Source organism: Electrona antarctica, assembly GCF_951216825.1.
Source record: "Electrona antarctica genome assembly, chromosome: 5".
NCBI lineage: Eukaryota > Metazoa > Chordata > Actinopteri > Myctophiformes > Myctophidae > Electrona > Electrona antarctica.
Genome location: NC_136810.1, coordinates 14,567,445 through 14,590,386, shown reverse-complemented (window position 1 = coordinate 14,590,386; position 22,942 = coordinate 14,567,445). Strand labels below are relative to the sequence as shown.

Below are 22,942 nucleotides of genomic sequence, written 5' to 3'. Positions count from 1 at the left end.
AACGATCACTTTACAGCAGTCCTGACATGGCCTTCCTAAATAAAATGAAAAAAATAAAATGCAGCTTTGCGCCGCATTATGAGCTTGTATCTGCTGTTTTGACTAGTTTTGGGTCCTGGCCTGGGCAAACTAGGTTTTGGAACGTTTGGGAACCACTGCTCTAAGGGGTCTTTCTACCAGGCTCCCACGGGTCACACAGACACTGTGGGGGCCAACTCCAAGGCCACAGCCTGGAAAGGGAAGAGACGCATCACGCGACAGCGGAGCTAACAACACTGCAGAGCTCAAGACCCTGATGCTAGACAGGAAAATGGTAAAATGGTAAATGGTGCATTTATATAGCGCCTTTATCCAAGGCGCTTTACAGAGATTGTGCATTACATTCACCCATTCATACACCGATGGCAGCGGAAACCATGCAAGGCACCAACTAGCACATCAGGAGCAATTAGGGGTTCAGTGTCTTGCTCAAGGACACTTCGACAGTAACTCGGGGGGAGCCCGGGGTCGAACTGGCAACCTTACGGTTACCATCCATCCAGACACTCTACCCCTGAGCCACCGCAGCCCCAGGAGGGTGTGGAGGACAGCGATTCAGAAGTCCCGAGTCGGTGCTGGCAGGTGTAGTAGCAAAAAGGTTTCTATGCAGCCCAACTCAATGATATGGCGGGTAGCAGAGGCCTGAAAGAACTTAGGCCTGAAGCCTGACAGAGCACAAGAGACTGGTCTGAGTCCTCGCATCTAGTGAAGATACATTCCCTGGTTCAATCAACACTTCACAGGTTAGTATGTAATCTCACATCACATTGGCTGTGGATAATCCCTCTCTGTGCCACTGCAAATGTGATGTGTGTGTATCGCATTTTGTACTGAGCCTAATGGTCTCTCATCGTTCTTCTCATCGTCATCACGTCCGTGTCATTACACATATAGTTGCTGTCGGGAAGACCTCTTATCTCTATATTCAAACCTTTTTTCCCCATACATTGATCATACAACAGTGGAATTGATCGTCAAAACGTGGTGCGTTTTGAGCTTGTAGATCTGCCATTTTTGAATTTGAATCGTGAAAAGTAAGAGTTTTAAACATATGAGGTTTCCACCAGACAAAGACGATATATGAAACACATCCAGAATGAATTAATGGAGAGTGATATCATAGCACACACGTTGTCTACTGTCTGTCATCATGAATGAACGACTGATTTAATTGTGTAGAGGGGACAGGGGAGCAGAGGCATATTCACAATAAGGCCAGGCCAGGCCGCCGTCTGTCCAAGTCACAATCTCGCCTGTCCTTGAAAACAGCGATAAAAAAGAAAGAGGCAAAATCGCCAAACTTAGAACAATGGGACAGTATGCTCCAACTTGCTCGTCCAGTCGCCCCTCGCCCATTCACGGGCGTGTCCATTACGTGGCACGACCCTCCCATAGACATGCAAATAAAACGCCTTTGTGTTCAAGGAGAGCCAGGGGGTGGGGTTCAGTGGGAGAAGGTGAGGGTATTTGATGCGTGCTCAGCTGAAGTTCTCGCCAGTGTACATTACTTCTTAAGGACACTAATTACACTGCCAATGACCACTTGAACGCCTGTTTTCTAGTTTACAAAGAGTAAAAAGTGCACGCAGAACTGTCTCCTAGCATTTGAGAGAGATTTAACTGAAGGTCTGAATAATAATCACCATTATATAATAATATAAGTATCCTATAATAAGTAGCTAGTTAACCAAGATTGTGACAAAAAACAGAGGGAGAAAGGAGAAAAAATACAGTGTTTTTTTATATTGTCTTTAATAACGTTTCGATGTGTTCTTAACTTCTTGCTGCTTTCCGATTTTCACTGGCCAACTAGTAATTCCTGCATAATGCTTCTGCAGGGGAGAAGGAGCATTCACAGTCACAAATTATAATTTTCACCACTGGCAGAGCAATGTTAGAAGAACAGCAGCACCCTCTACTGTCCGACAATGAGAATTTCCCAATTTTCCCTCTTCACCGATATGTTCCTTCTCACTTAAAATGAGAAGCTGATTCAAAATGAGATACAGGTCACCAGGGAGAACTAAAAGTAGTCACATGGAGAGGGACCAGATGGAAATATAACAATGTGTTGCGTTTCTTTGTGTGCATATGTATTCCAGAAGCCAAAGAACTAGCGAACGAACAGGCCTGCGGTTAAGCTTGTATTCAGCTGAGGGAAGGAGTGACAATGGGTGTCCTGTGCTTACGAGCGTTATAATGACATGCAGGCCAGCCAGCACCATGGTGCAGGAGAGAGAGAGTTAGGCCCGCTTGATGTTTTTACAGTTAAGTTGAAACAATGGCTGTGATAATTCACTCTGTGAGATGACTGCATAATCCTTGCTCACAAATATAGCATACACTGCTGTATATTGTATATTCTGTATACGGAATATAAATAATATATACATATTCTGTCAGTGTATTCTGGTTGCTAGATTATGTTAGCAGGAACATCTGAGATGTCACATCTAAACTCTCTCTAGAAGCATTTATATTCCAAACGAGATGCTAGGTTAAGTCAGAAATGAAGACAGAACCTTGCCGTATTAATCAAAACCATGGTACAGTGATTGAGGCAGAGAGATGTCCTTCGTTTTGTTTTGTATTATTTTCCTTTACTCTGTTGTGTTTGTCATGGATTGAATGAATCCACTCTAAAGGAAGTTGTATCTCCATCTCCTTACTAAACATTCTTTCTCCCTCCTCCAACAGCCAAGTGCTTTGCCTCCCCCGGTAATTAATAGAGGCACAGCATTTAATTGAAAGGAGGATACTATTATTAGGGTATTTACGGTACTCGTCCTATCAAATAAAAACGCGTGGTGCTCAGGACGAGTATACTCGTTCTAAGGCGTGTTATATCGATATAAGAAGGTTTTCCATTTTTGGCCATGATCAGATCGACGAGGTTCGGAGCTCATTACTGATTTTGCATCACGATTACAATATTCAGTACATTTCTGGAGAACGGTTGCTAGCATTAGTGAGTCTTAGCATTAGCTTCTCTGCAAAACAGTTTCTCTACGAAACGGGAAAGCGGAAGTGCGTCATAGCATCTGTATCCGGTACATGTACAGGTATGTGCTTAAAATAAGATATTGTTGCTCCCGATTTCAAGCGCTACCACTTTTGGCCACAAGGTGGCACTCTTAAGAGTGTTCTTCGTTGTGTGTAACACACACACACACACACACACACACACACACACACACACACACACACACACACACACACACACACACAGATGTGGATTAGTGATTGTGTCATGCAGAGAGATAATGCTGGGACATGCTAATCTCCATGAACAGCTTATTGCTGCTGGTGGTGTTGGCATAATCAGCATGTTAGTGCCAACACCAGCAACTCAGGGTTAGGAGCTATGAAGAGGCTTGCATATCTATATGTGCCGAAAATAAGATATTGTTGCTGCCGATTTCAAGTGATCTTATATATTAATAATTGGAGTCATGTGTATGACATTTAACATCTTGAACCCTCAATACTTAAAATTTGACCTTCAGCTCTGAGCTCAGGAGGTAGAGCGGCAGTTCGAGGAGGCTCCCCTGAGTTGGTGTCAAAGTGTCCTTGAGCAATACACTGAACCCCTAATTGCTCTCAATGAGCAGGTTGGTACCTTGCATGGTTTACTCCGGCATTGGCGTATGAATGTGTGTGAATGGGCGATGTTATGCACAATCGTTGTAAGGCGCCTGCTATATGAATGCAGTGCACCATTTAGCATTTTTACCTCTTTAGCCTATACCCGAAACCTCTTTGTCAAAAATAGCAGATCTACGTACAAGCTCAGATTATTAATAAGAAATATTAATAATAAATATTTTCCTATCACACAAAGATTTGGCGGCCCTCCTGTAGTCATTCTAAGGACCCCCTAGAGGTCCCGGACCCCCTGTTGAAGACCCCTGGCCTAGTTTGTTAATATTTTGTCGTACAACGACACCACTTGCCGAAAATAGCATAATATCAAGTGAATAAACGCAATGCGACATGAAGTAGGCTATAAAATAGGCTTTACTCTTAGGTGCTGGTAATGTGGAGGGATTGGGAATTTAAGATCACAGATTTTAGGTCACCATGGATGCTAAAAGCCCCACGGTTATTAAAATAGTTGCCAGGTGTGAGAGGCACGCCACAGACACGGTCTAGGACAGATTTTCAAAAAAGCAGCTTTTGTATCAAACTTCAACTTCACTTTATTGTCACACGTTGTCACACCCCTGTGACAGGTTTACAGGTGTAAAGTAGGCCGTTGGTTCTCAAAATGGGGTCCGGGGACCCCCAGGGGTCCTTGGGAGGGTACCAGCAAAATGTGCTAATATTAGCATCACAATCATTTTAAACACTTTAACCATAATTTTAGGTGGCTATACGAAAAGAGCAGATGTATAAGCTCACAGCGTGTAAAAACTCTTGACAGTATTAATATATAAATATATACAGTATATATATATTTCTTTACACATATTGTCTCTTCTGGAGGTCCCTGGCACAAAAATGGGCACCTGCCGCCAAATACATTAATTAACATACAATTTTGGGAGTCCTTGACATGATGAAACAAGTGTAATGCTTAATTGGGTCGTCCACTCACAGTTAACAGCCTTTGTATTGAGTTTGTGCTTGAAATGTACTGTAATTCTGCAAACTGTTAATAAATTCTTCAATCAATCAATCAATCAATGAAACATTTTGAGGACAACTGACCTTGGGGATCATAAACGGTCACAGCTCATCAGAACCCCCCCCCCCCCTACCCCCCCCCCCCCCCCCCCCCCCCAAACAAGCACACACGTTAGCACAGCCATTACACCGCTGGCACATACATGGCTTCACACTGTTGACACGGTCACAGGACCGTAGCGGCTGATTCTAGAAACACAACAGCATGCTTTGTTGTTCTCGCACATGCAATAAAGACCTCAGGCTCCTTCTATTTACAACTCCTCTCAAAAACCCTCAATGACCTACACTTGCAGTATTTCCTCCTGCCATCATTGGCTACAAGCGTGGGAGGAATCTTGTTTCCAAAACATTTGAAAAGTCATCCTGTCTTCCTTGGCCTATACTGGCTGATCAGTCCGGTGGGTTTGTCAATATTAGCTCCACACTCACACTCACACAGATGGCCTTTGTCCTGGTGGAGTTAAAAAGCAGTGTGTGTGGGGTGTTACTTATGTTCCTTTCTGTGACTTCCACTGTTTGGCCAGCAGGTGGCAGAAGTCAGCAACTCTGCAAGACTAATTAAAGGAAACCTATAGGCAACCTTGTTCCAACCTTGTTCTTCATCATTCCTGATGAAGACCCGGAGGGGTCGAAACGTTGATTCCTGATATCCTAATAAACTACTGGGAGCTTAAAGAACGGTGTGTGGACTTCCTACCTTCTTCCTGTATGTATATTTTTGTCCTGCACCCGTCAACATTTTTGAGATGTGCGTGCTTCCCGTTTGGATGTTCTCTCATTCTCACATTCTAACACAGCTAGAAAACCCCATTCTGGCAGCCAGCTCGGTAGCGTGCCTCGCTAGTCATTAGACTTCCAAGTTCCAATCCACACCTCCTGGGATCGAATCCCACGACCGCCACTATTCTTCAAACAACCGCGCACTACTTTTTTTGGGGGACAATAAAGTATAGTTTTAGACCGCGACGGAGGGGCGCCGTCTCAAGCAAACTTGAGCCACGAGAGACACCACCGAGCGTACTAAAGCGTGCGTTGCCGTGTTGAACATTGCGAATCAGAGGCAGGCGGGGGCGGTTCTTTACGCAACTGTGTCGGTATCTCGAATCTTGACAGACTTTAGTTTAGACATACTAAACTAGTTGTTAGTTAGTTGCTGCGAGAGTGAGGTCTAGCCAACACCAACTCGGGATTCCTGGATCGCTGCCCTCCACAAATTCCTATCCAACATCAGGTTCTTGAGCTCTGCAGTGTTGTCAGCCAAGCTGTCGCGCCGCAGCACGTCTACATAGGTGGTACGCTTCTTTCCCCTCCTGGCTTTGCCCTGGGTTGGCTCCCATAGGGTCAATTTACTTGCCTCAAGTTCTGGGTGCCTGACGCAGTGCCCTGCCAGCCTCAACCTAACCCTAAACGCAAGCATGGGAGCAGCACATGTTCAACCACATGTCTGACTGCATGTCTGACCGTTGTTTCCGCATGTTGGTCCGTTGGTGTGTCTAAGCTGCGTGTGCATCCCTCTTGAAACAACAGGATCACAGAACAGGCACATGATGTGAGACCCACAGTCAGACACTCACAGACACACCAGCACAAATTAAATCCTGTTTGTAAGGAAGAATGGGTTTCCCTTTTTACAGCATGGCTCTGCAGGAGCCAGATCTGTCACAATTATCACATAATCGGCTCATCACAATTACTTAAGATAATCACACTTAATTTTGTGCATAATCGTCACAATGTGCAAAATCATATCCATATCATATTTTCAAACATTTTCAAAAACTGTCGAAATAGCCGATTTACAAACTTTGTACTTTAGAATAGTGGAAATAGACAATCTAGAATCTAGATTGTCTATTTCCACTATTCTAAAGTACAAAGTTATTTAATTATTATGTCAGTTAGTTATTTGTCATATCTGCTGTGCACTTTCTGTTGACGATGCCTAAACGCCAAACATAAATGTAATTTGTATTCAAAATGTTCAACGACAGAAATCACTAATCAATTATTTTAGTGGCAATTAATCGTCAAGTAAAATGTCTTAATCGTGACAGCCTATCAGGAGTGTTGGTTTGTGGGGGGAGAGAGAGCTCATTAGCTAAGTGAGTGTGTGTGTGTGTGTGTGTGTGTGTGTGTGTGTGTGTGTGTGTGTGTGTGTGTGTGACTGTGTGTGTGTGTGTGTGTGTGTGTGTGTGTGCGCGCGCGCACGTGCGTGCGTGTGTGTGTGTGTGTGTGTGTGTGTGTGTGTGTGTGTGTGTGTGTGTGTCTATGTTTTGGCATGTATTTTGTATCTCTGGATCCCCTTGAAAACGAGATGGTTCATCTCAAGGGGTTATTCCCAATAAAGAATGTCAACACAAATATATATATTTTTTAACAGGTTATATATCATGATTTATCAGGAGAAACCAATACAAGCAAGTATGTTAAATCAGACACTAAAGCACCCCCACAGCCCAAATGGAATAATTCTCTGTTGCATGGTTCCCCCAATTAGGCCACATTATGTCGAGGGTGACATGCTGAGTGCCATGAAAATGTTATCACATGTGCACGCATAGAAAGCATAGAGAGGTAGGGAAAGCAAACAAACCGAGCCATGTACCCCTGTGTGTGCACTGCAGGCATGCTACCATATACCACCAACCGAGCCATGTACCCCTGTGTGTGCACTGCAGGCATGCTACCATATACCACCAACCGAGCCATGTACCCCTGTGTGTGCAGTGCACGCATGCTACCATATACCACCAACCGAGCCATGTACCCCTGTGTGTGCACTGCACGCATGCTACCATATACCACCAACCGAGCCATGTACCCCTGTGTGTGCACTGCACGCATGCTACCACCTACTGTACCATCAACCGAGCCATGTACCCCTGTGTGTGCAGTGTGCAGTGCACGCATGCTACCACCTACCACCAACCGAGCCATGTACCCCTGTGTGTGCAGTGCACGCATGATGCTACCACCTACCACCAACCCTGATATTGACCCACAAGGAACACCAACTGTTCCTGGAGCGCTGCCGTATTGATGAGAGAAGCTGTATTGGCTGAGCTGTGCACATTCTACTGTCCAAACAAACCTCAGAGCAAACAGACACATTCACATAGAGTACAGCCATGGATGGATCGGATGGACACACACACACACACACACACACACACACACACACACACACACACACACACACACACACACACACACACACACACACACACACACACACACACACACACACACACACACACACACACACACACACACACACACACACACACACACACACACACGCAGCTCTCTCTCTTCTCTGTGTTAACAGCAACACAGACACAGCAGCACACACAGTACATTTTAGAACATAACATTAGCAGCGGCGGCGGCGGTGGATCAGGGGTAGAGTGGCCGGATGGTAACCGCAAGGTTACCAGTTCGAGCCCGGGCTCCCCCAGAGTTAGTGCTGAAGTGTCCTTGAGCAAGACACTGAACCCCTAATTGTGCCTCCTGGTGTGCTGGCTGGTGCCTTGCATGGTTTCCGCCGCCATCGGTGTATGCATGTGTGTGTGAATGGGTGAATTGATGCACAATCTATGTAAAGCGCCTTGGATAAAGGCGCTATATAAATGCACCATCTACCATTAGGAGCTGATACAAAGCAGTAGCTTGTTCATTCATGGCATGGCAGCCAGCTTCCCCTCCTGGGAATCAATTCAATTCAATGAATTCATCATGTTCTAAGAGACAGTCTAGAGTAGACCCTTCACTCCAGAGTAGACCCCTATCCCCTGGTCATCAATACAGCAACCAACCTGTGGCCTGGGGACCCCCTGGTGAACCATGATGGTATTGTCAGTGATCCCCTAAATAATTGGCAAAACACTTAGATTCTAATGATAAGATAACATAAATAATTTAAAAACCCACCGCTCATCTCATCTGCCAGAATACTTGGTTGGGTGAGGTGCAGGAGCCAAAAGGAAACCAAAATAAAAGGCATGGCCTCCTTCTTTGAAACCTTGAAACACACATTTTTTTGTTGTATAATTTAGCGTACATACAATAGGCTCGTATAAGACCTTATAAGCCACTGTTTCTTGCTGGCTAATATCAATGAAGGATCCTGTCTGGTGCTGTAGGCCTCGTCTTCAATGAGAGAACAGGGAGCAGAACAAATCAATGTGCTTCATTACACTACAGTGCAGTGTGTAGCAGCAGCATCACTCAGCTATATGAGTCACCACATATCAGGTTTCCTTCTACACACAATGGCAGATGGGGCGAGCTACTGTAGCACATTCTACCAGGAAGTCCCAATGGCAGATGGGGCGAGCTACTGTAGCACATTCTACCAGGAAGTCCCAATGGCAGATGGGGCGAGCTACTGTAGCACATTCTACCAGGAAGTCCCAATGGCAGATGGGGCGAGCTACTGTAGCACATTCTACCAGGAAGTCCCAATGGCAGATGGGGCGAGCTACTGTAGCACATTCTACCAGGAAGTCCCAATTACATTACATTACAGTCATTTAGCAGACGCTTTTATCCAAAGCGACTTACAATAAGTGTATTCAACATAGGTAGGGAACAAAAACTACTAATCACCAGAAGTCTTTAGTGCATTTTCTGCAAAAACAAGCAACCAAGAGTATACCTAGCGCTAAGGTAAAAGTGCAATATATCAGCTACCTATTTCCTTAAACAGATGAGACAAAATAGCTAAATCAAATGAGCATGAGCTAAAACAATTAAGTGTATCGACTAAACAAGATCCAATAAACAATACAACAATAGAAAACAAGCGTTCGTACAACTAGTTAACAACAAGTAGGTCAGGCAGAGAGGAAGGGTAGTGTTTCCTGAAGAGGTGGGTTTTCAACCTGCGGCGAAATATGGGCAGTGACTCTGCTGTCCTAACATCAGTGGGGAGTTCATTCCACCACTGTGGGGCCAGAACAGAAAAGAGTCGTGACCGTGTGGATCGGCCAGAAGGACCCTTGAGTGACGAGGCAATCAGTCGCCCCGAGGTGGCAGACCGAAGTGGTCGGGCAGGGGTGTAGGCATCGACCATAGCCCGGAGGTAGGAAGGAGCTGTTCCTTTCACTGCCCTATAGGCTAACACCAGGGTTTTGAACTGGATGCGGGCCGCTACGGGGAGCCAGTGTAGAGAACGGAGAAGGATGGTTGTGTGGGAGAACTTGGGGCGGTTGAACACCAGACGAGCCGCAGCTTTCTGAACAAGCTCCAGAGGTCTGATGGCAGATGCCGGAGCACCAGCAAGGAGGGAGTTGCAGTAGTCCAGGCGGGAGATGACGAGAGCCTGGATGAGCACCTGGGCTGCCTTCTCCGTGAGGAAGGGGCGAATCCTCCTGATGTTGTAGAGGAGGAATCTGCAGGACCTTGTCACTGATGCGATGTTTGCCGAGAACGTCAGTTGATCGTCCAGGGTCACACCCAGATTTTTCGCAGTCCGAGTTGAGGTCACCACAGCATTATCAATGGTGATGGCCATGTCTCGGTGCGGACAGCCCTTCCCCGGGAGGAACATCAGCTCGGTCTTGTCCAGGTTGAGCTTCAGGTGGTTTGTCGACATCCACGCCGAGATGTCAGCCAGACAAGCAGCAATGCGTGCCTCCACTTGGGTATCAGAGGGGGGGAATGAGAGGATCAGCTGGGTGTCATCGGCATAGCAGTGGTAGGAAAAGCCATGGGAGTGGATGACAGCACCCAGAGATGTAGTGTAGAGAGAGAAAAGAAGAGGACCCAGAACCGAGCCTTGGGGAACCCCAGTTGTGAGCCTGTGTGGTTCTGACACAGACCCTCTCAGCATCACCTGGTAGGAGCGACCCGTCAGGTAGGATGCAAACAGGGAGAGTGCAGAGCCTGAGACACCCATCCCCTCGAGGGTGGAGAGGAGGATCTGATGGTTCACCGTGTCGAACGCTGCAGACAGGTCCAGGAGTATCAGGACGGAGGAGAGAGAGTTCGCTCTAGCGGCATGGAGCGACTCCGTCACTGCCAGCAGGGCAGTCTCTTTGAAACCAGACTGGTTGGAGTCCAGGAGGTTGTTCTGGTGGAGATAGGAGGACAGTTGTTTAAAGACAGCACGTTCGAGAGTTTTAGATAGGAAGGATAGAAGGGAAACCGGTCTGTAGTTCTTGATCTCAGAGGGGTCAAGTGTCGGTTTCTTCAGGAGGGGGGTGACTCTGGCAGTCTTGAAAGTAGAGGGAAAGTAGCCAGATGTCAGAGAGGTGTTAATAAGGTGGGTTAAGAAGGGAAGAAGTTCAGGTGCAATAGACTGCAACAGAGTGGATGGGACCGGGTCCAGAGAGCATGAGGTGGGGCGACTAGAGGTAACAAGGAGAAGGACCTCGTTAGGGGAGAGGGGAGAGAAGTGGGATAGAGAGGGGATGGGGGGGGGGAAGAGGAGTAGATGACGGTAGAGAGGGGGGGGGTGGCAGGCAGACGGGTGTGGGTAGTGCGCAGGGCACCAGCCGGGGGAGGAGGGAAGGAGGATCGGATATCGTTCACCTTCTTGTCAAAGAAGTTGGCGAAATCGTCAGGGAGGAGGGACGAGGAGGGAGGAGGGGGTGGTGGTTGTAGGAGAGAGGAGAAAGTTTCAAAGAGTTTTTTAGGGTTGGAAGCAGAAGCCTGAATTTTAGTGCAGAAAAAAGCAGCTTTAGCAGCTGATAGAGAGGAGGAAAAAGTAGAAATGAGAGATTGGAAGGTGAGAAGGTCCTCCGGGAGGTTGCCATTTCTCCATTTGCGCTCAGCCGCTCTCAGGCTCCGTCTCTCAGTCCGCACTGAGTCCGACAACCAGGGGGCAGGTGGAGTTTGGCGTGCAGGCCTGGTGGTGAGGGGACAGAGATGGTCGAGAGAAGAGGATAGAGTAGAGAAAAGAAGATCTGTGGCGGTATCAGGGGATAGAAGAGCAAAGGATTCAGGGGCAGGGAGAGCAGAGAGAACAGAAGAGGAAAGATCAGTGGAGGAAAGTGAGCGAAGATTGTGACGTGAGGAAATCATGTGGGTAGGGAGGGGCTGTGAGGGGGGAGAGGAGAGAGAGAGAGAGTAGGACATGAAGTAGTGATCAGAGAGTTTCTTACCCTTTTCACTGGAAAGAGGAGTGACAGACAGGTTAGCAATAGAGCAGCCTCTGGTGAAGATCAGGTCCAGTTGGTTGCCCGCCTCATGGGTAGGAGGAGATGGGGAAATAACTAGGTCAAATGGCAGATGGCAGATGGGGCGAGCTACTGTAGCACATTCTACCAGGAAGTCTTCTACACACAATGGCAGATGGGGCGAGCTACTGTAGCACATTCTACCAGGAAGTCTTCTACACACAATGGCAGATGGGGCGAGCTACTGTAGCACATTCTACCAGGAAGTCTTCTACACACAATGGCAGATGGGGCGAGCTACTGTAGCACATTCTACCAGGAAGTCTTCTACACACAATGGCAGATGGGGCGAGCTACTGTAGCACATTCTACCAGGAAGTCTTCTACACACAATGGCAGATGGGGCGAGCTACTGTAGCACATTCTACCAGGAAGTCCCAATGGCAGATGGGGCGAGCTACTGTAGCACATTCTACCAGGAAGTCCCAATGGCAGATGGGGCGAGCTACTGTAGCACATTCTACCAGGAAGTCCCAATGAGATCAAAGATATCTGGCTAATATATTTAACCTCTTCTTATCTCCACATGTATTTATTATTACGTTTTTGTGGGGTTTTTTGAGTGGTGCAACCACTCCCTTACGGAGCTATGTGTGTGGCTGGCTGGCTGGGTCTGAGCACGAAAACAGCATGGTTGTTTTTCACCACCTATGCGCAACCTAACACACGTCACACACACAAACACAAAAAGACTGATTGGGAAACCTGGCCTTTCAGGTCAGGTTTTTTGTGTCCTGAAAGGATTCCCTTCCATGGATGGTTCTGGTACCGGATGGTACCCAGACCTGGCAAGCCGACCCAGAACTCTGAACCCCCCTTCCCCCCACAAATGTGGTAATCTGGTTCTCCAAATTGGAGAAAGAGACTGATTTTTAGAACTGAATAGGAACTGAACTGGGACTTTTCAAGTCAACAACTTAAAGCTGTTTATTTTCTGTGAAGTTTAATAATAGTTTTTCAGTTAACCTTTAATCCCTGTTTCCGACTCTCATTTCATTGGTTTTCACTCACTCATTGAGCTCCTCGTCCGAATCTGGTACATTTTCTGGTTTATACGCAGTCAATTCATTTATCTTTACACACCTTTATCATTAGTTATCCTTGCGCAACTTGCTACAAAAACACTGAATGGTTTTGCTGTTAACAATGGAAGAACTGATTGTGTCAGTTAGCTCGGTGGGTAGAGCTCTTGCCTTTGCAACACATGGTCATGGGTTCAAATCCGGGCACTGCCAACTCAGTGTATGAGTCTTCAAGAACCCTTCCCCCCACTATAAAAAAACGACCCTGTCACAATTACATGGTCTTCTTTTTCTTCCATGTTTCTTGTATTGTGGCTTATTCTTATTGCTTATTGCCTTCCTGCTTGGTCTTGCCTTATCGCTGCTTGCAGCCATTTTCTACTAGTTATTATTATTATTATTATTATTATTATTTATTTTTTTATTTATTTTTTTATGCCATGCCACTGAGGCTGCTTAGGACATATTGAAGTTAAATAAATGCTCATATTAAGTAATGGAACGTGACAATGATGGCACCATTGTCAAATGATGAATGACCCTACAAAGACACGCACAGACGTTCTTGCTATAGCAACTCCTCAAAACAAAAACACAGGTTCTCTTTGTTGAAGAGAACCTGGAATTTTCTTTCTTTTTTATCGCACCTGAACCGGAGTGTTACGAGCGCGTAGAGAACACAGTAACCGTAATCAATGTATATAAAAAAAGGTATCAAAAGGCGATCTCGGCGAGGAGGGCGTTTGGACCAGAAGGCGTCAACCAAATACTTTACAAATAAAGGTTGTGCAGAGTATGGCAATTACATATTCACGCACGCACGCACGCACGCACACGCACACGCACACGCACACGCACACGCACACACACACACACACACACACACACACACACACACACACACACACACACACACACATTGAATAACCTATAGCCTGTCCTGTAGGGCTCTTTGCCTGTATAAAAACTCACATTATACATTATTCAATAACAGATTCATAATTTACTGTGTGTGTGTGTGTGTGTGTGTGTGTGTGTGTGTGTGTGTGTGTGTGTGTGTGTGTGTGTGTGTGTGTGTGTGTGTGTGTGTGTGTGTGTGTGTGTGTGTGCTGCTGTATAAGCATTCTACTGTGAAGCCAAGCATGTTTAACCTGTGTAATGATGACTCTGTGTTCTCTAACATTTCAGCTATAACACCCCTGATGTCTTTGTTGTAAATGAAAACCATAGAGGTGTTCATTTTCGAGGTCGGCTGTACCTTTGACTACAGCCTGGAGGAAGCCTTTCTAACCAAAGTGCTGAGTCTTTCAATCATACCTGCATGAGAGCCACGTGCACACGCATGCACCTATGCACCTACACACTCACACCTACATTGATGTCATCATCAGAAGTGAGACAGAAGAAAGAAGCAGACAGGTTCGGTGGTGATGGAGTGACAGCGTACAGTAGCAGTACAGTAGTACAGCAGTTTCTACTTTCTTGTGAAAATAAATCTACAGTACAGTGGACTCAGTGGGGGTTGTTTGATGAAAAGGCAGGGTGTGGGATATCAAAATGAACTCTGTGTGAACTCTACCTCTGACCAGGATAGAGTTACGCACACACACGTTCCTATTATATATACGCAGTGGTTCCCAAACTGTGGTGCGTGCACCCCTTGTGGTGCGCGAGCGCCTTCTAGGGGGTGCGCGACATGAAAGGTCTAATGGTGGTGCTATGGTTTTATTTTAAATATATTAACATATTATGCCAATATATGGCAAGTAATGCAGAATATAGCCTATGCTGCATATATTAAGCCATATTCAGGTTATATATATTCAGGGTATATGTGGATAAAAAGGAAATATATGTCTCTATATAGCTTATGCAATTTATATTTCCATGTGGGGGGGTGCATCAGCTAGGTCGGGAGGTAACAGGGGGTGCATGGCCAAAAAGGTTTGGGAACCGCAAAAAATAAATGCTAAAAATGCAGACAGATTTTCACATTGTAAATGTCAAAATTGGAATGCATTAGGGCTGTGCTGCTGTAGACAAAATGTAATATCATGAAAAACATTGACCAAATACCTCGATATTGATGATGAGAATATCAATATTATATATATACTGCCGCAAAATCTTTGTGTGATTGGAACCTTTTTTTTTTTAACCACATGAACCGTATATAACCCCTATTCTGAGGGGAACAATAGCCAAAAATAGCAGATCTACAAGCTCTCTCAACTAAGGGGTCCTTGGCCTGGAAGAGCGGAAGACCCCTGAACAAGGACATTTCAGCCTGCAGGCCAGGAGGAAGCAGGGGATCGAACAACCGCAAACATTTCGGGTGACAGGTGGCCGCCGGCCCTACCTTCTGAAACACTGCCTCCTATACGTTGTGAGGAAACCCCTTTATTCTACAACACTGCTTATGCATTGTGTGTTCTGTTGTAGGATTGGCAGAACAATTAGACCTAGCGACAACAAAGCTGTTCAGCACAGTACAGTACAGTAGGTGAATGGAGAGAACACACTTCAATAGGGCCAGCTCTGTGTCAGTCAGAGAGTCACATTAAAGGCTCAACATTCTGTCAGAATACAAATGGATTAGGGATGGTATGATACCTAAGTGTGTGTCACTAACCGCTTAGGACTAAATAAGCAAAATTAACCAAAACTCATGAGAACTTTAATCCATGCAGAGTTCTTGATATGGTGCAAGACCAGCTTGTGAAACTAATGTTGCCACCTTGATCATCAAGTTGGCAGACCCCGACTGCATAAATCATCAAGGTCTGTCAGTGCTCCAGCCAAATGTCGAGGGCACCCCCAACGCCAAACCCAAGATCATCATCACAACAAGGGATGAAACTTCAGACAGACGTAGGACATCTTTTCAAAGACATGTGACCAAAGAAAATTGGCATAAATAATACAAGGTCCACTCCAGGGCACTCAGATCATAAAAAAGTCATCCTGGATAAGGTGCAAGCTGACATGCGTTGGTATATATTTAATGATTTCATGATTGATTTAATTGAGATAAAGGCCTTATACATTTTTCAGTGCGAGGGGCAGAGGGCGTGGATTATTTGTGCCAACATGTGTGGTCGTAACACTTCCTCTCTCGCTGGATAGTATTCACTACCATGAACACCAGTTTGAAGGACACCAGTAGAGCATTAACTTGTTGAATTTTATTTAGGTTAATCAAACTAATCAATTGAATCGATTATAAAAAAGAATCAGTTTGGGGGGGAAAACATAGAATTCCTTTTTCTTTATTTTGTCGCAAATTGTGAAAACAACATATCTACAAGCTCACATGTGATCCTGCAGACCCAACGCAGCAAAGTATAAATCAAGGCTTAAGTGGTTAATCAGAACTGATTGAGCCAATTACAAAACATTAAAAATAAACCTATTAGAATGTCTTCGCCATCGATTCGTTGATATAAAAACAGAACAAAAAACGATAATTGAATCGACTAATCGCAAAGAACATAATAATTTGATAGTTGCAGCGCTAATTTCATCAGTAGTAATATGATAGCTGAGAAGGTCACATGGCTGCCAATTAGTGTGCGTGTGTGGGTGCGTGTCTGTCTGTGTGCATGCCTGCATGTGCACACGTGTCTGTTGTGGTATGTGGTTTGCAGGCACTCTTGACAGTTGACAGAGCATTCAGAGTGGAGACCAAGCGACAATTTGGAACAAAACAATGAGATAGAACCCTGACAGTCCAACCCCTTTCTCTGGAAATGAAAGAGGATGAAAGAAAATGTCCTTGGCTTTGGACCAAGTTCAAAGAGAGAGAGAGAGAGAGAGAGAGAGAGAGAGAGAGAGAGAGAGAGAGAGAGATAGATGGAAAGATATGCTACATTTAAGCCTCTGGGAAAATTCAATCAATGTAGAGATAACTATTGGCCAATGGTGATGATCAGTATATATTATATATTTAGACGGGACTTTACTGTACATAATAATTGATTTATTAAAACTACTACAACTGCTACTGTTTGTGATGCAGCATGGGGATGAAGTCATCTCCAGTCCATTCCTACAAGCGGTGTAGTGGTGTCTGTCATCTCATTGATGCCTGTGTGACTGACTGCTGCTGACGTCGCTCCAATCGCGTTGTGCCATGAATGAAGCAAAGCCCCCCTCCCCCCACCACTCTCTCCTCCACAGCCCACACCAACTCAAATGCCCACAATCTAGATCCCATCTGCCGAACGGACGTCACGTGCTGCCATTAGGTTGCCAAGCAACCATCAATTTACTACCAGCAGTAAATTAAAGGGATAGTTCAGATTTTTTTAACTTGTATGAAATACTTGCCATTAATATAGTGGTTGCAACTGTATTAATTGATTGCCCGAGTCCCATGGTGGGAGTTCTGCTCTGGTTTTGGTGAAATATCAAGTAGTTCCGGTCATTTTGTGGGGGGCACTGGGGGCCACGCAGTAAAAGTAAATTAATCCACAAAACTAACGTAATTTGTATTGTTGACCTATTTCTAAAATATTAGTGCAACTTTCGTTCTTTTTTTACCCCTCTATCACACAGAACTATGTTTTTTGTGTCCATATCACTACGCCCAAAAAATAGTTCCATGTGATAGAGGGGTCAAAGTTGAACGAAAGTCGCGCTAATATTTTAGAAATAGGTCAACAATACAAATTACGTTCGTTTTGTGGATTAATTTACTTTTACTGCGTGGCCCCAGTGCCCCCCACAAAATGACCGGAACTACTTAATATTGACCAAAACCAGAGCAGAACTCCCACCATGGGACTCGGGCAATCAATTAATACAGTTGCAACCACTATATTAATGGCAAGTATTTCATACAACTTAAGTTCAAAAAACCTGAACTATCCCTTTAAGCCTAGTAAGCAGTAGTGTGAATGGAGAATCCAACGATGGAAATTATGTTGATTGGTTACATTGTACACATAATGGTACACTTTGTGCATACCAAACTAGTAGGCTAATAATCATGACACACAGTAGGTAGCCACTAGCCAGCCATCTATCCTTAACTTCACCAATGGCAATTCAATTAAAAGCTGGCTACAAGATCAATCACAACGTGACGTTACCCCCGGCAATGGGAGCATACAATCCAGAGAGCCACTGCACTGTGAGTGTGTATACACTAAGCTACCACTGCGCCCATCACGATGCCAGCCGGGGGAAGCACACATGAGACAAGCTTTATTCATAATCCATCCATTTAACGACTTGAGTACAATGGCATGGACCACAATGGAAACAAGCCTCTAGGGCATTTATCCTTTTAGCACAATAACCTTTGACTGTACTACCTGTGTACTGTTAACTTAATAATCATGTTCATGAAGTATTGTATTTCAGTTCTAATCAACGAGTGACAATGTTACACACTAGTGTAATAAGCTTTATCCATCTCCAAGGAAAGCTGTCACATGTCATGTCATATATTTTTTAACTCGATCCTCGCACTAAAGAATTAAAGAAATGTATGTAAATTAATGATATGGTGTATAAATTAGTGTACACATGTGTAGACTATTATAAGACCTCGACCTCCTATGGCAACTGCCTCCACTCTGAATGAAGAGAGAATATATATAACTATAAATATGGAAGGAAGGCAAAAAAACGTGAGGTGCCCATATGCCAGGCATCATTCAGCGACAGTGGCCTGGCAGGCTGGTGTGCATGGATTCTTCCATATGTGCTCGCACCTCCAATGCATTGCACATGCAAGATGCAACGGTGCCAATAGGTCATACGTCATCCATCATACAAAAACACAACAAGCCTAATAGCATTAGCAACACAACAAACATGACATTTTAAATGTCGTCGTCCCCCCACCACGCACGCACGCACGCACGCACGCACACACGCACACGCACACGCACACGCACACACACACACACACACACACACTGACTCACTGACTTCCGCCCTGCTTACCTGCGATGGGACGCTGTCTTATCCTTCTTCCCCTTCGGCCTCCTCTTCCTGGCCTGGATGGCCATCACTGGAGGACGTTTATTCACAGGTTCGAGTCCCAGGAAGAAGAGAGAGAGAGAGAGAGAGAGAGAGAGAGAGAGAGAGAGAGAGAGAGAGAGAGAGAGAGAGAGACACAGACAGACAGACAGACAGACAGACAGACAGACAGGGAGACAGGGAGACAGACAGGGAGACAGGGAGACACACAGAGAAGACAGACAGGGAGACAGCCAGACAGAAGGGGGGCAACAGACAGACAGACAGAGGGACAGAGAGAGAGAGAGAGAGAGAGACAGTGAACCAGAGAGACACACAGAGAAGACAAACAGACAGACAGCCAGACAGACAGAAGGGGGCGACAAACCGAGAGGACATATCAGTTGGTTGTCCAGGGGTCACGCACGCACGCACGCACGCACACACACACACACACACACACACACACACACACACACACAGCATCGTATAGCATAATATTAACGGAATACGTTCCACACACGCACGCGTCATTCCTTCAGACAAATCATTCATTTCACATGCAACTCAAAAAGCGTCCAAATATCCGCACCTTTCCTGGAGCTCATGTTGTTGTTGTGTGTGTCCTGTCCTCCTCCTCCTCCTTCTCCAGGCAGCATGCAGCCAGGTCAGGACAGGCAGCTAGGCGGGCAGACAGGCTCAGCAGAGCGGGAGGCTCGGCGGCAGCAGCAGCCTCTCTCTCTCTCTAGCAGCGGTGCGTCACTTTCACTCTGAACACGACCGTCAAGCGTTACCTCAACACTTCCGTTTGACGGACTTCAAAATAAGAGTAATATGAATGGTTCAGTCTTTTAGTAGTCTTTAGAGGTGGAGTTATAATGGAAAAAGCAGTGGGAAACGAATCGGACATACAGTATGTTCTGTTGTATAATAATAATAATAATAATAATAATAATAATAATAATAATAATAATAATAATAATAATAATAACTAGAACTAGAAAAAGTGCCCTTCTGGGCACAGGTCTCCACCAGGAGGATAGGACTGTGTGAGATGTTTGGCAAAATGTTTAGTAGTAATATAAACATGTTTGCCTTGTATGGCAATTGGATGATTTGAGGCATTTTGTTCCAATCAACCTGTTTTGCAAAAATCAACCTGTTGGTGGCGCTATAACAGGCCAATGTGAAAAGGGTGGGATATATTCCTCAGCCTAGTAAGAAAATGTGTGAAAGATTTCACGTAAATTGCATGCTGTGTTCATGATTTGAGGCTTTTGTTCAAAACGGGGCAATCTTGCAAACTGTGAAAGGCAATTGTAGGCAATTAGGGTGGAATATGAAATATCGGACAGATCCGACTTGAGCACATGACCATAGAGATACTGTGTAACGATTTGTGAGATTTTTGGACAGAATCTGGAGGAGTAATATCCAAAAATGTGTTTTACAAAAGTCGGCCTCCTGGTGGCGCTATAAAAGGCAGATGCGGAAAATGCAGGTCAAAGGTTTGTCCTTGGCCTCTAGGGAGTGTGCATGCAACGTTTCACGCAGATGGGTGCAGTTTTAGGTAACAAATGTGAAAAGCTGCCTCATGGTGGCGCTATAACAGGCCGTTCTGGAAAATGCGGGGCAGAGGTTCATCGTTGGCATCTAGGGAGTGTGTGTGCAAAGTTTGGCATCGACCGGGTTAACGGTGGCGGAGATTAGCTGGTAACGGACGGACGGAAGGACACACGGACACACACACGGACGGAGTGCAAAACATACTCTCTCACCATGCCTTCGGCCTGGTGGAGACAAAAAGTGCCCTTCCGGGCACATGTCTCCACCAGGAGAATAGGAGTGTGTGTGATGTTTGGCAAAATGTTTAGGAGGATGTTTATTTTTATTTGTTTTTGCAACAATTGTCTTCATTTTGTTGAGGAAATGCAGAGCCAGATCACTCATAGCATCTCTGAGGATAGAATTCTGGATGAGCAGGACATGTGCAGCATTCTGTACAAAACGGGCCACTCCTGAAAACTTTGGAAGGCAATCTTAGCCAATCAGTGTACAATCTGAGAAATCCAACAGACTCGTCTTGATCACATGACTACAGAGATCATGTGTACCGATTGCTATTTCTTCATACGCCTTTGATGGCAATTGGATGATTTGAGGCATTTTGTTCCAAAAATGTGTTTTGCAAAAATCAACCTGTTGGTGGCGCTATAACAGGCCAATGTGAAAAGGGTGGGATATATTCCTCAGCCTAGTAAGAAAATGTGTGAAAGATTTCACGTAAATTGCATGCTGCGTTCATGATTTAAGGCTTTTGTTCAAAACGGGGCAATCTTGCAAACTGTGAAAGCCAATTATAGCCAATTAGGATGGAATTTGAAATATCGGACAGATCCAACTTGAGCACATGACCATAGAGATACTGTGTAACGATTTGTGAGATTTTTGGACAGAATCTGGAGGAGTAATATAAAAAAATGTGTTTTACAAAAGTCGGCCTCCTGGTGGCGCTATAAAAGGCAGATGCGGAAAATGCAGGTCAAAGGTTTGTCCTTGGCCTCTAGGGAGTGTGCATGCAACGTTTCACGCAGATCGGTGCAGTTTTAGGTAAAACATTTGAAAAGCTGCCTCATGGTGGCGCTATAACAGGCCGTTCTGGAAAATGTGGGGCAGAGGTTCATCGTTGGCATCCAGGGAGTGTGTGTGCAAAGTTTGGCATCGACCGGGTTAACGGTGCCGGAGATTAGCTGGTAACGGACGGACGGAAGGACGGACGGAAGGACGGACGGACACACGGACGGAGTGCAAAACATACTCTCTCCCCATGCCTTCGGCCTGGTGGAGACAATAATAATTCCTTTTTGCAGTCGTTTTTTATTCATTCAAAATAAGAACTTTTTGATTTCCTTGTAGGCTATTTTCAAATACTAAGCCATGTTAATTTATGTAGCTTTGTATGATGAAGCCCGACTTTCTCAAATATAAAGTTATATAAAAATATAAAAATTAAATAAAGCAAAAATAGTGGAGGTACATAATGTTTACATTTTTTTTCTCTTTTATTTTTTTAAGAAATGTTCCAGTGTGCTCTCTTATCAGCTGTCATCCCTGGTCTGACATTCCATATGTTGATCCTTCCCCATCCATTCTTCCTCTTCGATTTTGACTGATACCTGTCCATTTAAGGGTTACGTTTTTTGTTTTTTTTCACAAGCACTGTACTGCATCCAACAGTTTGTTTGATTGTGGACAGTACACTTTTGTGTGAAAATTAGACAAGAAAACATGTTTAAATCATTGTTTAACATGGGTGTCAATGGGAAATTGCAAGAACAACGATCTGGTACCACCCACTTTGAAAACAAACATGGGCAAATTCTCCTTTGCGATGAGAGGAAGGCCCAAAACCACCTGGCGCAGAACTGTGACGCAGGAGCTGGAACAGATGAACCTGTCCTGGGGAGAGGCGCAACATGCTGCCAGGGATCGGATGCAATGGAGAGTGCTCATTGAAGCCTTATGTCCCATAAGGGACGAAGAGGAGTAAGTAAGTATAAGTACAGCACTGCCACCAACGAGTGGAATGCCCTGACTCCCTCCCTCAAAAAAATGCATATCTCTGGTGTCCTTTAAAACAGGCCTGAAAATCCACCTTTCAGCATGCCAAAGGGAAACGAAATGATTAGCCGCAGACAGTCGATCGGTCGATCCAGAGTCGATCGATCGATCGATCCAGACAGTCGATCCATGTCTGCTGCAATTTCACTTTCTGTTCTTTCTTCTTCATTTCAGTTCTTTCTCGTTTCTCGTCTGATACGTGTCCCTGGTGTGACTCGTAAACCAAAAACGTGACGTGACTACATTACATTTACTCAAGGACTGTAGGCCTACGTAGGCCTACAATTTGGAAGGATTTTTCTTTTCCTTTACTGAATTATTGATAAATACATGCAACAATTGTAATGTATAGAATAATCCCTATATGAAAATAATGGAAAGTTTGCAGCAGATATAGTCGTTTGCTGATTACTTTCTCAT

General features: G+C 45.0%; 1 protein-coding gene across 1 annotated transcript in view; it reads right to left on the bottom strand.

Moving 5' to 3' along the window:
* Window positions 1-19,592, bottom strand: part of LOC306923046 (SRSF protein kinase 2-like) — a 108,407-nt gene extending 88,815 nt beyond the window's left edge. The window contains exons 1-2 of the mRNA XM_079501032.1: window positions 19,494-19,592; window positions 18,887-18,953 (exon numbers count right to left, since the gene is read on the bottom strand). Coding sequence (XP_079357158.1) covers window positions 18,887-18,953; window positions 19,494-19,560 — 134 coding nt within the window. The 5' untranslated portion in view covers window positions 19,561-19,592. The remainder of the gene's footprint in view (window positions 1-18,886; window positions 18,954-19,493) is intronic.
* Between the last annotated feature and the right edge of the window lie 3,350 nt (window positions 19,593-22,942).